This window comes from Maniola jurtina, chromosome 23 (assembly GCF_905333055.1).
Source record: "Maniola jurtina chromosome 23, ilManJurt1.1, whole genome shotgun sequence".
NCBI classification, from domain to species: domain Eukaryota; kingdom Metazoa; phylum Arthropoda; class Insecta; order Lepidoptera; family Nymphalidae; genus Maniola; species Maniola jurtina.
Window position 1 is genome coordinate 4,858,063 of NC_060051.1, and position 15,379 is coordinate 4,873,441.

The 15,379-nt window shown below is 37.0% G+C and overlaps 1 protein-coding gene and 1 non-coding gene across 4 annotated transcripts in view; both read left to right on the top strand.

Annotated features, from left to right (window-relative positions):
• Positions 1-2,262: 2,262 nt before the first annotated feature.
• Trnad-guc lies at positions 2,263-2,334 on the top strand. The gene has a single exon. It is a non-coding gene; the product is annotated as a tRNA-Asp (tRNA).
• Positions 2,335-3,082: 748 nt separating this feature from the next.
• The window catches only part of LOC123877329 (ankyrin-3-like), a 161,937-nt gene continuing 149,640 nt past the window's right edge, over positions 3,083-15,379 (top strand). For all 3 annotated transcript variants that reach the window (XM_045923966.1, XM_045923968.1, XM_045923965.1), the window contains exon 1: positions 3,083-3,338. In XM_045923966.1, coding sequence (XP_045779922.1) covers positions 3,243-3,338 — 96 coding nt within the window. In that variant the 5' untranslated portion in view covers positions 3,083-3,242. The remainder of the gene's footprint in view (positions 3,339-15,379) is intronic.

A 15,379-nucleotide genomic window follows, 5' to 3' on the forward strand; every position in this document is an offset into this window, starting at 1 on the left:
GTTACTAAGTTTACTAAATTACTAAGATCGCGGTTGGCGATCCGGATAATCGCGAATCCGTATGACTGAGGTCCGAATAATCGAGTCTCTACTATTCGAAATAAGTTGTAGGGTTTAATAGTGTTTTTCTCTGACTGTACCTGATACTAATGTATGTTGTGATAAAGCTCGTTATCTATCAGAACGTAAGTGCACGCAGCTACGCACCCGGCCTGCGGTGGTCATCGTGATTAGAATGAACTTCGAAGTACTCCAGCAAGCGCAAACAACCCTCGTGTTTGTTGAACTATGATGGATATTGGATGCCATCATGTCCTTATTCCTGATAATGGATTTGACCTGCAGCTCGCTCCAGCAATGCGCATACATAACATAATACTATTGTATATCAAATCTTTGAAAAGAGCAGCCGCTGAGTTTCTTGCTGGTTCTAGATGATGCCCGCATTGGAATTCCGTGTGAAACTCTGATTTAACGGGATAAAACATTGCCCTGTGTTCGTCGTGTGTCTCTGTATCAAACTTCATCAAAATCGGTAAAGCAGAATGTGCTGTGACGTAACAGATGGATATACATACACACTTTTGCATTTACCTACATTGCTGGTTAGAAATTTAGATTGTCTAAGGACTTTAAGTAATTAGCAGGTCTTCCGAAAGATGCATTAATTTTGTCGGAAAATCTTGCATCATCATCATCATCATTAGCCTGTGGACATCCACTGTTGGACATAGGCCTTCCCTAAAGAGCGCCACCACACCCGGTCCTCAGCCTTCCTCATCCAGCCGCTTCCCGCCAGCCGCTTTATATCGTCGGTCCATCGTGCTGGAAGGCGTCCCACACTACGCTTGCTCTCCACTCAAGGACTTTCCGGCTCCAACGGCCATCGCCTCTACGACAGAAAAATCTTTACACAATTTAAATGAGAAGCGTTAAATAAAACCACTGTAGTTTGTGGCCCCCGTGTAGAAGTAAATATTTGAATGAGGTTTTCATTCGCCAACAAAACTGGTATAAATAGGTACCCCTACCTAATTCAGAGATAAGAGTGAGATAAGACTGACAAATATTAACTTATAGAAAATCCTTTATATATTTAACTAGGTACCTCACTTAGTTTATGTTAGTGACATGGTGATGTTTGGAAATTTTCATTTAAGTACCTAATTAATTAATTAAGTAGATAAATGATATGTTTACATAGTAACAGATGGCGATAGAAAGGGTATTTGTCATCAACCATGAGTGACCATGATCAACCCGTCGCCGGTTCAGTACAGAGTACGCGGTTTCCTCTCAGTATGAGAAGAGTTTGGCCACGATAGTCCACCATGCTTGCCAAGTGCGGACTTCACACACCTTTGAGAATATTATGGAGAACTCTCACGATGTTTTCCTTCACAAAGTGTTTTATCACACATTGTTTTCCTTCACAAAGTATTTTTTAACTAATTGAAACGCAGGTTACTCCGGAAAGTTAGAGGTGCGTGCCCGGAATCGAACCCGATCTCCCGATTTGGGGGCCGATATCACAACTACTACTATGTACTAAGTGTACATTATCAACAAGTAACCTACCCTAGACTGCGATTTCACGTGATGGTAAGTGACGATGCAGCGATGGGTTGATAATGATGATGATGATTGACTTTTTACCCACATTTCCTTGTATTCACATAGGTACGTAATATTGCTGTGTAAATTAATAATATGACTAAGGTACATTTATATCGTAGAAAGGAAAATCCTGTTTATACCTACCTACTTAGTAGCAATGCAGTGCGATCATGAAAGTCCAAAAGGTAGTCAAGGTATATTGCGTGGGTAATCATTAAAAAAATATTCCTAGTAGCTACCTATGCGTTTACCAATATCGGCACGTATAAAATATGTGCCAACGGGACCCTATTTCTAAGACTTTGCTGCCCGTCCGTCCGTCTGTTTGTCAGCGGGCTGTATCTCGTGAACCATAATTGGAAGAGACCTGTAAGAGAATGTCTATTCCTATTGCCGCTATAACAACAAATGTTCTAAAATAGCCGCTATGAAAATTAAAGAAAATTAAAAAGTGTTACTTATTTCTTGTACGATGGTACGGAAACATCGTCGTATGGAACACTTCCTGTCCGAGTCCAAAAATTCCCTCTAGTTCAACGGTTGAACAAATCGTTGAACTAGTGGTAACGAGCGGTTCTGTTCCTAAGAACCATAACTTTTTTATTAACCTAAAGTCTAAAACACAATTTTGCAAACTTGTCATTATCCTCGGTAGTATAGTGGTAAGTATCCCCGCCTGTCACGCGGGAGACCGGGGTTCGATTCCCCGCCGGGGAGTGTTTTTTATTTTCATTTTACTGCAACTTATTACAATTTATTACAATGTTATATAATTATATGTTAATATTTAACCTTTAATGTTATATGTTAATGTTTAACCTTTTTTATTACAATGTTTGAAAAATGAATAGTTAAATCCTACTAAAGCATAAAAATATTTGTACCATTTGTTATGTACTTTAAAACCATCCAACCGATGTGCCCCAAACCGGTTTAATTAGAAAGGCGATAGTGCGAAGATGGTTTTATTTAGAGTTAGACCATTAAATAATACAAGCTCACTTTTTTTTAGTAGTAGCACAGAATAATATAATAGTACTAATCTAGGTACTAATAAGTAATAGTAGGTAGGCCTGCAAAAGAAACTAGAATTTTTTTTTTTTTATTCGTGTTATATGCGACAAACGTGTGAAATCATTTAATAAAGCGCCATCTATTAAAAAGTTTAAGCACTTGTATATTATAATGACCATAGACATGGAGACATTTGGGTCTTTCATAAAGACTTAAAATAAAATAATATGTGTTAAAACCTCAGAACCTTAAAAGCTAAAAATAACTTATTTCTTGTGTAGTATTTATTTATTTTTATCAAGCAATTTTCTTAAAATCATTTTTATTTAAAAAACGATCAAAAACTTTTAATGCTATTCGTTAACTGTGGACCTGTATTCTGTAATATCTGTACAAATGTCAGATCTATGTCAAAGGAGTTGTTTTCTTACATTTTTCGTTTCATTCTCGCTCGATGCGTCGGCTACTTTGACGCGCAATGTTGCTTTGACGGCCGGTTGTCTATGGGAGTTCTCGGTCGTAAGATTAGTGGCTTTGTATTTTATGATCAGTGAATTAAAAGGAATTATTTTATTTCTATGTATGAGAGTGAATAAAATAACTATTTGAATATGGCTTTGGAGGGTGTGAAAAGTGAAAAAAGTGAGGAAAACAACGGTAACGTGCCGGACGGCAAGGCGAATGGGACGGACAACAAAAGTAAACAGGTAGGAGTCGTATAGGATTTCTTTATTTTTAAAAGTTTTCAAGCATCTTCTTCGTTTACTATAAATTGAAATAAACAGGAAGAAAGATGTTTTATTTTTCTATGTCGTAAATTAATCTTCTTCTTGTTAAAATAGTGTAAAAACTGGTCAAGAATTTCGATTCGCCAAAGCTGAGTCGAAACGGCATAATTTTTGCGCAGCACTCGTCTACTGCGGGTTTCGACTGGGGCACCTCGATATAGGTGTCACTGTGCACACGGATATGACCTATTTTATTAGTTTCGAGCTTATTTCGAGCCAACTAAATATAAAATTTTACTGTATTTATTACTGGGTTGTTGTATGTAGTATTAAGACCCACCCAAACATAGAATTAGGGGGTTTCATCAGCAGGCAGCACATAGACAGAGTTATGTAATGTAGCAAAAAAAAAAACAATTTAAAAAAATATATATCCAGCTTCCTTTGTACTGTTTTATAAAGTTCTTAGTTAAAACTAAAACAGGTAGGTATCTACTTAATTAGTACTTAAATAATTTCCATATGGTACTTACTACTTACCTATACAATTTCTAGTGGTTTTTACTTTACCACTTAAATAATTATTATAATCTTTTTTTCAATAAGAATAATCTCTAAGACACAGTTTCTAAATTTGAAAATCCTCAGTATCCTTATTAATGAGTAGAATAATGTTTAAAACAACCAGATGATAATAATAATTCAAGGATGAGTTATAAGCAATTTTCGCAGGCAAGTGTTAAAAGGCCACATTGATTGACCTGGTCTAGTGGCCCAATTAAGCCATTTTATGACACTTAAATGTTGATAGATGAGCATTTTAGACTTGAATATGTCCTAAGGTTTCTAAGTTTATACTGATAGTTAAACTCAATTACTTAAATGCAAAAACTTACTTAATATAGTTTCACTACTAAGCACAGAACAGAACAAACAAAAGGCTTTCAAAAGCTTCTGAAATAGGCTCCTTCCAAATAAGTACATTAAACAGGTATTTATAATAATTTGATATTACTAGTTAGCTGACCCATCCCATCTTTGTTTTGTCAGTTCTTGCTAGTCATAAAGCGAAAATAAAACCCTCTTTATTCCCTATGCTGTTGGATTTACGAAAATCCAGCCTTATTCCTTGGCTACATTAAAAAGGGAAGCCTTTCCTACCAGCTTTCTACCTACAAGGGTTTGGACTGATCGTTGATGAGATAGGATTTTTTAAAACCTACTCAAATGGAAATCGCTGGCATCATCAAGTATTTTATATAAAGGTATCTAAATATATAAAAAGAAAAGGTTACTCGATACTAACTGACTGATCTTACTCGAACTACTGGATGGATCAGGCTGTTTGGCATGCAGATAGCTATTATGACATAGATATCTGCTAAGAAAGGAATTTTGTTTAATTCAACCCCTAAGGGCTAAAATAGGGGTTTGATGTACTCTATACGAACGAAGACAGCCCTCCCGTTGGTCAGACGACATTACCAAGCTGGCGGGAAAGACTTGGAGGAGGCTCGCACAACACCGAGAGGAATGGCGTGCACGTGAGGAGGCCTATGTCCAACAATGGATTAACAAAGGCTAAGAAAGAAGAAGAAGAAGATACGAACAAAATCACGGGCATGAGCTAGTATAATATATATGCAATTACTAATTAAGCTGCAGGTAACTGCTGTCCTTTACTGATCCAGTTAATCTTTATTTATGTCATCAATAAATTAATAGGTAACAAAATTAGTTTTGATATTTACAAATAGAACATTTCATAATGTTTATATATACTCTAGCTAACTAGGTATGACATCACTTTGTAGCTTGCCAGCGTTGATGGTTGATGATTATGATACCTACTATGTTATAATAACATTGTATCTGTTACTATTGTAGCAAGTAGCAACCGGCCGCGATTTCTGTCAGCAAAAATATAAACCCTCTTTATTCCCTATCCAATGGGAATTTCGAAAAATCCGGCCTTACTTCTTGTCCCACAGCCGTACCTTGTATCAGCTTTCTAGGCCCAAGGGTTTAGACTAGGCTTTGATGAGTCAGTAAGTGTGTAGCGATTTCTCTTTTTGTTTATTTAGATTACTACATAACCCTGATCTAGGTCACTGTATGTAAGTTTGCAGCTAAAATGTCACAGAATCCAAAACGCACTATAAAAATAAATGTGTACTATTTTATCGTCATTGTATCCTAGCCATTATCACTGTATCCCCCTCCTATCCCATCCCAGTTGGAGGCGAAGCCGGGGCACGCAAACATCTGCTGCATTGTTGTAGCGTATTTACAATAGTACGCTCTGTAGTGCGCTAGTGTAGGGCTGGCACAAGGCGTGGCATTTTATACACCTGCATTATTAATAAATTGTTCTTCTTCAGAAACTTAATTTAATGAGAGCTAAATGTGATGAATCTTTAGAACTGCGGTACCGCTTTTTCTAAATTGGCGACGAGATAGCAGTTGTTTCGCTTTAAGTATAATGTTGAAGAAACAAAATACATCATCGTCGACCGAAATGTATACTGTTGGCAGGTAGGGACTTCCATACGCCACGGTCTTGCGCCGCCTGAATCCAGCGGCCCCCTGCGACTAGCTTGATTTCGCTCGTCCACCTACAGTCCGACAAGGCTCTTTTGGCGTGTGGCCAAATTCGGAACTAAAGCCGCCATCTTGAGAAGTGCACTTGTTCTTGTTGATAGTTCGCTGTGTCGGCATTTAAAGCTAACAGCGCCCTCCCTCTAATGCCAAAAAAGTCTTGTCGGACTGTAGTTGGGTGTCTTCTAACGCTGCGCTTTATGGTGCGAGGTCGCCATTCCAGCACCTTGGGACTGTAGCCATCGCTTGATAGCGATCACCATGAAGTGAACTAGTCATAAGTATCGGTGTTTCACTGGCTCACTACTTCACTCAATTTGAGCGCAGACGCAAGTCCAATCCACACCGCATCTGCTAAGTGCTTTCAGAATGCCGGATTCATTCATTGATTTCTATACTTGTTTGTATTTTAACTTTGTGCAACCATCCCGTGCTCTGGTCATCACTAAATCCGTACACCAAAGATTGCCTGTAAGAGATTGGTATAGCAATAAGGCCGCCTTTGCACCATCTTATATAGTTTCTTCTAATTTTTCTGTATACATATGCTTGTGTGTGCAATAAAGTTTTCCAAATCCAAATAAATACTTAAGTTATAATTTAGTTTTTTTTAAAATCAAAATTACTTAATAACTAAAAAACTTTGTAGACAGCCCTAGGCGCAGAGCAGCGCGACGTTACGTGCAGTGTGGGTCGTGTATGCAATAATTATACGTTTTGTGTAACGGGAGAATGGTGGAAGAATGGCCAGGCTTAATTTTTACAGTTGTTTATTATATCTCACGTGCCTGCACTTAAACTAGATAGTGCTATGTAAATTGTCTGCATCTGTTACGAGTAAAAAAGAAAATTCTGACTAGCTAGTAGCTAATATATTATTATTTATAATAGTTACGTATGTAGGTATGTATGATTTAAATAGTTATTTATTGTTTATTAATATAATTAATTATTCGTTTATACTACTAAATAAGATTCTGCGTATTGCGTGTAAGTAGGTAGGTACTATCCAAAATACCTAGTTTCTCCTTTCACCAAAGGTTGCCTGGTAGAGATTGTTCTGAGCAATAAGGCCGCCTTTGCATATTTTTTTTTATTAGTTTTTAGTTTTGTCTTGGTTATTTCATGTTTAGTGTTCAATTAAGTTTTCTATCTATGTATATATGTCAAGTAAATTGTGTAAAGCGGTATTAGTGGTTAAGGTTTGAAAACATTGGGGGGACTCCCAGCTCAGGCATGCAGGTTTCGTCACGATGTTTTTCTTCACTGTTAAAGCAAGTGACATTTTATTGCTTAAAACGCACATAACATGTAAAGTTAGAAGAGCGTACTCGGGATCGAACGCCTGACCTCCCGATGAGAAGGCATACGTATTAACCACTAGGCTATCACGGCTTTAACGCCGGGTCTCCGATAGGTAACTAGGAATATCGTCTAATTGACCATCGCAACGCAACCCTCTGAAGTCTGAATGAACTTTGAACTCACAACGTATCTGGGGCATTGGCTGAAGCCTTATAATTCCGTTCAGCCAGCATAGTCAACATTGTCATTTGATAGCGATAGCTTTTAATTGAATAACATACTTAATATATCTATGATGGGGGTGACATAAATAAATTTCTCTCATTTATTCATTTTGCACATTTTACCCTATTTTTAAAAATGTTCAAAAATAACAGCAATAACAAAAACAACAAACAATAAAATAACAAAAATAATAGAAACACAGAAAGAACAAAAAATAAAACAACAGCACCAACAAAATCAATAAATAACAGAAACAAGAGAGAAATAAAATAATAGAAACAACAGAAAACTAAAGTAACGGAAAAAAATATTATTAAAATTAAATAAGTGCCTACTTAATATTTGAAATGTGTGTTGCCTTTGTTTACTTGGTTATGATGTTTTTGTAGAATTAGGAACCACCACCACCTCTTATTTTCAACCCATTGCCGGACTGCTACTGAGCACGGATCTCTTAGAATGAAAAGGTTTAGGTCATGGTCTACCACGCCGCCAAGTGCCAGTTTGATAATAATATACATAGAGAATTCTCAGGCACAATTTTCTCACGATATTTTTCTTTACTCTATAAAGTTACAAAAACGCACACAGCTGTAAAATGTTAGAGGTTTGTGCTTGGGTTAGAACCCCAGACCTTCTTCAATTGAAGGTCGAATTTTGACCTATTAATCTATCAGTTATCATAACTTATTTTCATCTTGTCCTCATATTATACTATATATTAATATAGATACTTAACTAATAAGGTAGCTAACATTTACATTGTTTACGTAGAGAAATAGGTTGCCATGCCCTTGATATTTTCGTTATCTTTTGGCTATATCGATCCGCGTGATTCTGTGAGATATTCGGGCAATGTCTTACGAACAAAAGGAGGATTATGCTTTTATCTGCGAGTATTTCGAAGTCCGGCAGATAACAATTCATAATATTTAGTGGCTCTATAAGTTAGATCAAAGTGAACCTTAATAGAGTTAATATTTAACTAGTTAAGGAAAAATCTGAAATTCAACCAATATAAAGTTACGATTAAAAATCTACTTAAGAGGGCTCTCTCCGTCACTCGTTTCATACCATTTCATACAATCGTAGTTCCAATTTCATTTGAATATCAAGCAACCAAAGTCCATGAAATTTTGCAAACATATTCTAGAAACTAATATCTATGTCTGTGGTTTTCCAGATTTCTGTTAAAATATTCGGTTTCAAAGTTACGCGGTCTTAAAATTTTCATACAAATCTTGGAGCCCCTGTAATTTTAAAACTACATATTTTTAGAAAAATCTAAAACACCACAGACACAGATATTAGTTTCTAGAATATGTCTGCAAAATTTCATGGACTTTGGTTGCTTAATATTCAAATGAAATTGGAACTACGATTGTATGAAACGAGTGGAAACGAGTGACGGAGAGAGCCCTGTTAAATAAAATGCCATTTCTAATGAAGACCACAAGAACAAGATCCACAATAATCTAACTATACCTATTTATATATGAATATACCTATTTTAATTAAGTATTTAACTAGACTACGATTTTTTGACTACATACTTTTGTTATTAGACTAATCTAAAATCTTATCAGACTAGAATTTCAGACTAACATAGTTAGACTAGACGGACTATAATTTCGTCACAATCAGTCTGTCTGTCTGTTTTCACATCCAACTTTTATGTTTGCACACGTAGGTAAATCGAATCGGTTGTAAGCAAGCTTAGAACAATAACGCAGGCAAGTTTATAAAAGTCCTCAAAATACATGTACCTACTTAACAAAATGCAAGGCAACGTGTGAGCATGATGTCAGCTCGCGCAATTATGTCATGTTTACCTTGGGCGAAACACCAAGATATTTACCTGAACAATAGAGCGGATATTAGTATCACTTTAAGGCCAAAGCTCTAGTTCCATTTATCCATAGCTGGCTTAAAAGTAAACCAGGCCCTACTCGTCTTGCAGAAGTGTAGGGTGGTACCACTTTTTGCGAGTTTAACGCTCGTTTTGGCATCCACACCTAATCTCGCGCTACTTTTTCACGCTTCAATTAACTGAACGCACGTGTAAGCGTCCATTCCAACCGGCAATGGGTCAGCTGCGACAGAGACCAATCCATATTGGCATCTTCCGCGGCAAACCCACTGGTTAATTTGGTTGCGCGTATACAAAGTTATAACCGTGCGTCCACGCTCATACGAGATGCACTTGCGTGCGTCTTGCGTATGTTCGTGCGTGCGTTCTTATAACAAGCTAACAATTAAACCATGATAACTGCACTAACTAGTTGACAATGGAACGACAAATAGCCAAGCGACCGTCCTTGACTTTACGATTATAATTGCTTTGTCTTATCTGTTACTAACATTTAAATATCTCGGGCAAAACATTGGAGCTTCGAGCTTCGTGCGCCGCAGGGCTTCGGCTTCGGTTCTATTTCATATCGAGTTACAGGAAAGAATCCTGTCGTGTTTCCGAGTGTAAGGCACAATATGGAATTTAATTTGCTACGGCATTTCATCTTTAGACGAAGCCGTTTTCTATTTCGTTTAGCTTTTGCCTTCTGAATTATTTCTTATTTAGTTTTCTGACGTTGGAAACTGCGTACTTAGTTGACCTCTGACCTATCCAGCGATTTCTTCTGTCCCGTGAAGTCAGTTTTATTTTAAGTGCTATTACTTAGTTAAGTACCTAATTAATTTTGTGATGTCTAGTGAGCGTATTCTTCTTCTTCTACAATTGCGCAGGTTTTCTGCTTTGGCGTTTTCGATTCTTCCTGTTCGGACGGTTACTTTGGTCATTCAAGATCAAGAACAATCCAGAAGCCTAGCTGGTAGCTCTGGTTGTCGAGGCACCCCTAAAGTTGGACTCCGAAACCTAATTTCGTGTTGGTCTGACGCCCTGCTCTTCAGTAGGATATTTCGTTTTCTGTTAGAGCATGTATAAAAACACTCTGACAGCTCAGTAGGACTGTCGTAGATAGCTAAAACAAAAATGTTTGTTTGATGGGCCTAGTTCTACTTGATGATTGGCTAACTCAGTGATCATCATCACTAAATTAAAGCCATCAAACTCGTTTGACATTGGTTGGTTCTACATTGCTGTTTCACTGAGCGATATATAAAAATATTTTTTCGTAGAAAACTTTCAATGGATTTAAAATAAATGTCAAATAATTGAACTTTCATTTAGTGATAATCCCTGAGTTAGCCTATCCGCTATTTGAGTCCCAGCTTGCTAATCTTTATCCGCTCGAGTGAGTCTTGGGTTCTGATTTCTGAATGTCCTTGATAAAGTACCTAAATTATTCTCACCATGTTGCATCACGTCACCCTTTCTTCAACGTCACCTCAACGCCCTCTAAGAGCAGACAGCTGACGTCATCTGGCGAAGGGCCCATCTACCTAAGCCTCTAAGAGCTACCTCAAGCCCTGCCTAAAGTACCACGTCTCGCCAGTTTCAAGGACTAATCACACTGTCGCGAAGAAATAACTACGAAAAGCTTTTTACACAGTAAGAGCATTGATTTGCTAGCCAAATTAAAGGAGAGTATTGATTTGTAAAACAAATTAGAGTAAAAAGTTTAAGGTAGGCATTTTAAGAGGATTACAGATAAACCCAGGCTTTTAGTGGACTAAAAGTTGGTAAAATATTTAAGTCTGCTTTAGCCGCTAGCGGCTATTCAGTATTCAGTATACGAACCAATTCGTTTATTTTATAATTTATACACCAACTGTTTTAAAATTCTTATGTATTTCCTTATACTTAATATGATCTAATTATTAATTAAATTATTATTATAATATTAATATTATATTAATTTAATATTTATATTTAATATTAATATAATTAATATATTAATATAATTAAAATAATTTAGATAATTTGGATCAGTACCCTGAGGGCATCGTCCATTTCAAAAATTTCAATTCATCAGAATTGAGGAGTTGGGACAGATGAATAAAAGTTTTCTAGACTTGTACTCTTTTAGAACGTAGTATGATTGCGCGCCTGAAAGTAATACAACGCCACCTATTAGAGTTTTAAGGTACTAATTTAATCCATCTCAAGGAATGGAATTAACTTTAAACGTTTCGTAGAGATGTGTGGTAAAATCGTGTCTGCATAGTTCCTAATCTGTTCATTTAGAGGGTTATTTACACCCTCTCCATCTTTTAAGAGACTTACGTCACTCCGTCGAAAGCTTGCAGAACCACTGACTCCCCCTCAGTATGACACCCTCTTCCTTCCATATCTCTTTGCTCAGAGAGGGTCATTCAACACCTCTCAAAAGCCTTACTATGTCAATTTGTTCTTTGGAGAACGTCTCTAGCATAAAAAAGATTACCTCATCCTCGGAAAGTTCACGGTAAACACTTTTTACGGCTTTAAAAATCAGTGCACGCAACTTCAAACGATTCGCAGAGTTCTGATAAAACCGTGTCTGCGTAGCTGTTCGTAATCTGTTCATTTAGGGTTGTTAACACCCTCTCCAGTCTCCCAAGAGTCTTATGTCACTTCGTTGAAAGCTTGCAGAACCAATGACTCCCCCTCAGTAAGACACCCTCGACCTTGCAAAATGTTTATTGAAGCACTTTTCAAGAGAAAACCGTGTTTATTCGACTTGATACCGTTTTTTGCGTTTTATGGAATGTTTTTACACCAATATAACGGGGACACTTGAGTCATACTTAGTAGGTAACTTGTTTAGCTATCTCATTTCCTTTAATTGCTTAAATGAAGTCGGTTAAATACTAAATTACTTCCGAACTGAATACAGTTAAGCCTGATAAAACAATATTTTAAAATAAACAGGTTTCTACGACGGTAGGTTTTTAGAATGTTGTGCACTTACGAGGAGTACCTATTCTGTAAAATGCATTGCAAAATTCTTAGATGAGTTACGGCTAACATCTTTCTCCTGGAAATTTTTATAAGTAGATATATAGATTTTTCCATTTGCCCCTATAAACTACGAGAGGTAGGTAGGTACATCGGCATAATGGGCCGAGATAACGATTTTTCCAGTGAATAAACCACAAGGTGGGTCGGCCACGCCTTGTGCTGGATATACGCCGTAATTCGGTCATGGTATACCAAACCGTGACCTTGGATTTTGATAATACATTCATGTTCTACAAAATGTTTATAAGCCATAACTAATCCAGAGTACCTATATGAGAGAGAAAAGAGATGAGTTCAAAAGCCGAGTCATAGTGTCAAACCTTTTTTTTTCGTGGCAAAATCCTCATGGATACCACCATGCCCGGGGAGGTACGGAGGTTTTGTCGGACTCTTAAATTCGTCGTACAGCCAAAACGGTTAAAGACATTAAAATTGCTTATTGGTTTTTAGGGCGATAAGGGCTGTTTATTGCTTACCGTTTAATAAAACAGCACCAGTTTTGCTGGGTTACCTACTTTTCCATTCTCTCTTTTTCTTCCCAGTGTCCGCGTGGGTTTAGGTTTTTTAAAAATCTCGTGGGAACTCTTGATTTTCCGGGATAAAAAGTAGCCTTTGTCACTCTCCAGGTGTTTAACTAAAGCTATGCATAAATTACGATGCAATGCTCTGTTGCGACGTTATTGAAGGACAAACAAACACACATTCGCATATTTACAATATTATATCGACGTAGTGATCTTAATTTATGAGTGACTGGGTCCTAATTTAAGTAATTATTGATTCTTATGCCTGCGTGGGACGACTCCTTTTATATCTACCAAGTTATCACTAAGGTGACTATTGATTCGCTGCGCAAAAAGTACTTTAGTTTTTTTGTGAAGAGACCAAGCGAGATTATCACCTATTAAAAAAAATCTCAATATTTGGTTAAGAGTGTGTAAAAAGTCTGTCTTATTTCCATCTGTGGAGGTCTAGGTAACATAAGGGTCTGTTTCACAACCTCCAGATGAATTATCTAACGAATTTTGACGTTATGACAGTTTTTGTATTGGGAATCTGTCAAAATGTCTTTACCTGTTAGATAATATTTATTTGGAGGTTGTAAAAACAGACTCCTATAACTACTATAGATATAACATATAAAAACTAAGGGTTTGGACATTTCACAGGTTACTCTTGAAGACGTAACATTCTAGTTAGGTATATTAACAATCCCAGTCAAATTTTTGACCTTGGTTCCTATATTTGACTGCAAATAACCCAAAGGAAATGGCTGGTTTGTGAACATTGTCTACCGACGGGCCCCCGAGGTTATAAATAAAATATTCAGTACGTAACTTAATCGGACATTTCAGTGAGGATGAAATTTAAATGCTGATTAAATGATGAAGGAAGATAATTTTACAAGAGCAAAAATTAACAAAAACACTTTATACACGGTCTTTTTAGGGGTAGTAAAGTATAAAGATTCTCAATGTCCTGTCTTTAACGTTTCTACACATGCATTTCACCGTAAATATAGTACTTTTCTTAATTTACATTTCGTACTTGTTAAGAAATGTCTAAAGAACAGTACTTTACCTTGGTAAATTGAGGAAAATCTACCGTGGAAATAATCCTTACACGGCCATGAGGTAATGAGAAAAACCATTTTGTTAATAAAACATTTTTTTTCAATGCCCACGACTTCGTCCGCGTGGATTTGGTTTTTAAAAAATCCCGTGGGATCTCTTTGATTTTCCGGGATAAAAAATAGCCGTCCGTCCCCGGGATGTAAACTAACCAAACATCAAATTCGGTTAAAAGGGTCGTAAAAAGCTAGCAGACGGACAGACACAATTTCGCATAATTTTATAATATTAGTATGGATGTGGTAATTCTATCACTAAAGATGAATATTATTTCTGTTAGGAAATCCCCAAAGGTACGCTTACACGGGCAATTGTCATTCCTCAATCCCAGGCAATTTACTCAATTATGACGTCACGACCACGTGAAGCATCTTACTGCAATAGCTGAAAATTTCAGCATTAGTATGCAAAATAATTGCTCCAGATTGCTCCACTTATCGCTCCATATTGAGCCATATACGTGTTGCTGAGCTGCAATTGCTTAAAAATTGCCCATGTAAGCACACCATTACGTTGTCTTAGAAGCATACTTAGTTACATAGATCCATAGATCCTTCTCTTCAGTTTGTAAGGATGGTAAAACTCTTTCCCTCGATATAATTTATTTCCAAAAATGGAAGTACAACTGGGTCGACAAAAATGGATCATAACAGTTATGTGGTACTAGCTGATACCCGCGACTTCGTTCGCGTGGATGTAGGTTTTTAAAATTCCCGTGGGAACTCTTCGATTTTCCGGGATAAAAAGTAGCCTATGTGCTAATCCAGGGTATAATCTATCTCCATTCCAAATTTCAGTCCAATCCGTCCAGTAGTTTTTGCGTGAAGGAGTAACAAACATACACACACACACACACACACACACACACACACACATACAAATTTTCTCCTTTATAATATTAGTGTGATTAATATTCCGTTACGCTCCGAGAACCTTCTGCGGTGGGGTTCAGTAGAATCTGAATGGCGCAGGCAATGCAAATTGGTTCCATAATCTCTAGGGGGATTAAATAGATTTTGCATACACTAGGGGACGTCGGCGTTTGACTCCTTAGGCCCACTATGTATAGCAAGTCAACCGTTATAAATGCTTATTTATAATCGTTGCCCATTAATATCACAGACTGCATCGTAAATCATATCCTCGGCTGCAATTAACTGTGGTTCGTCGCAGTAGTTAAACGAATTCGTCAGCGTGTACCATTTAAGCTTTGAATTCCAGCGCTCGACTTTAATTACCATTATTTTAGTTTATGGAAGGAATACCTAGTAAACTGCTCATAATACTCCACACTGTCTCTACAGTACTCAGAGGCCTAAAATTGTAACTAAAAATATGCTCATAAAATTAGGCTAAGCTGA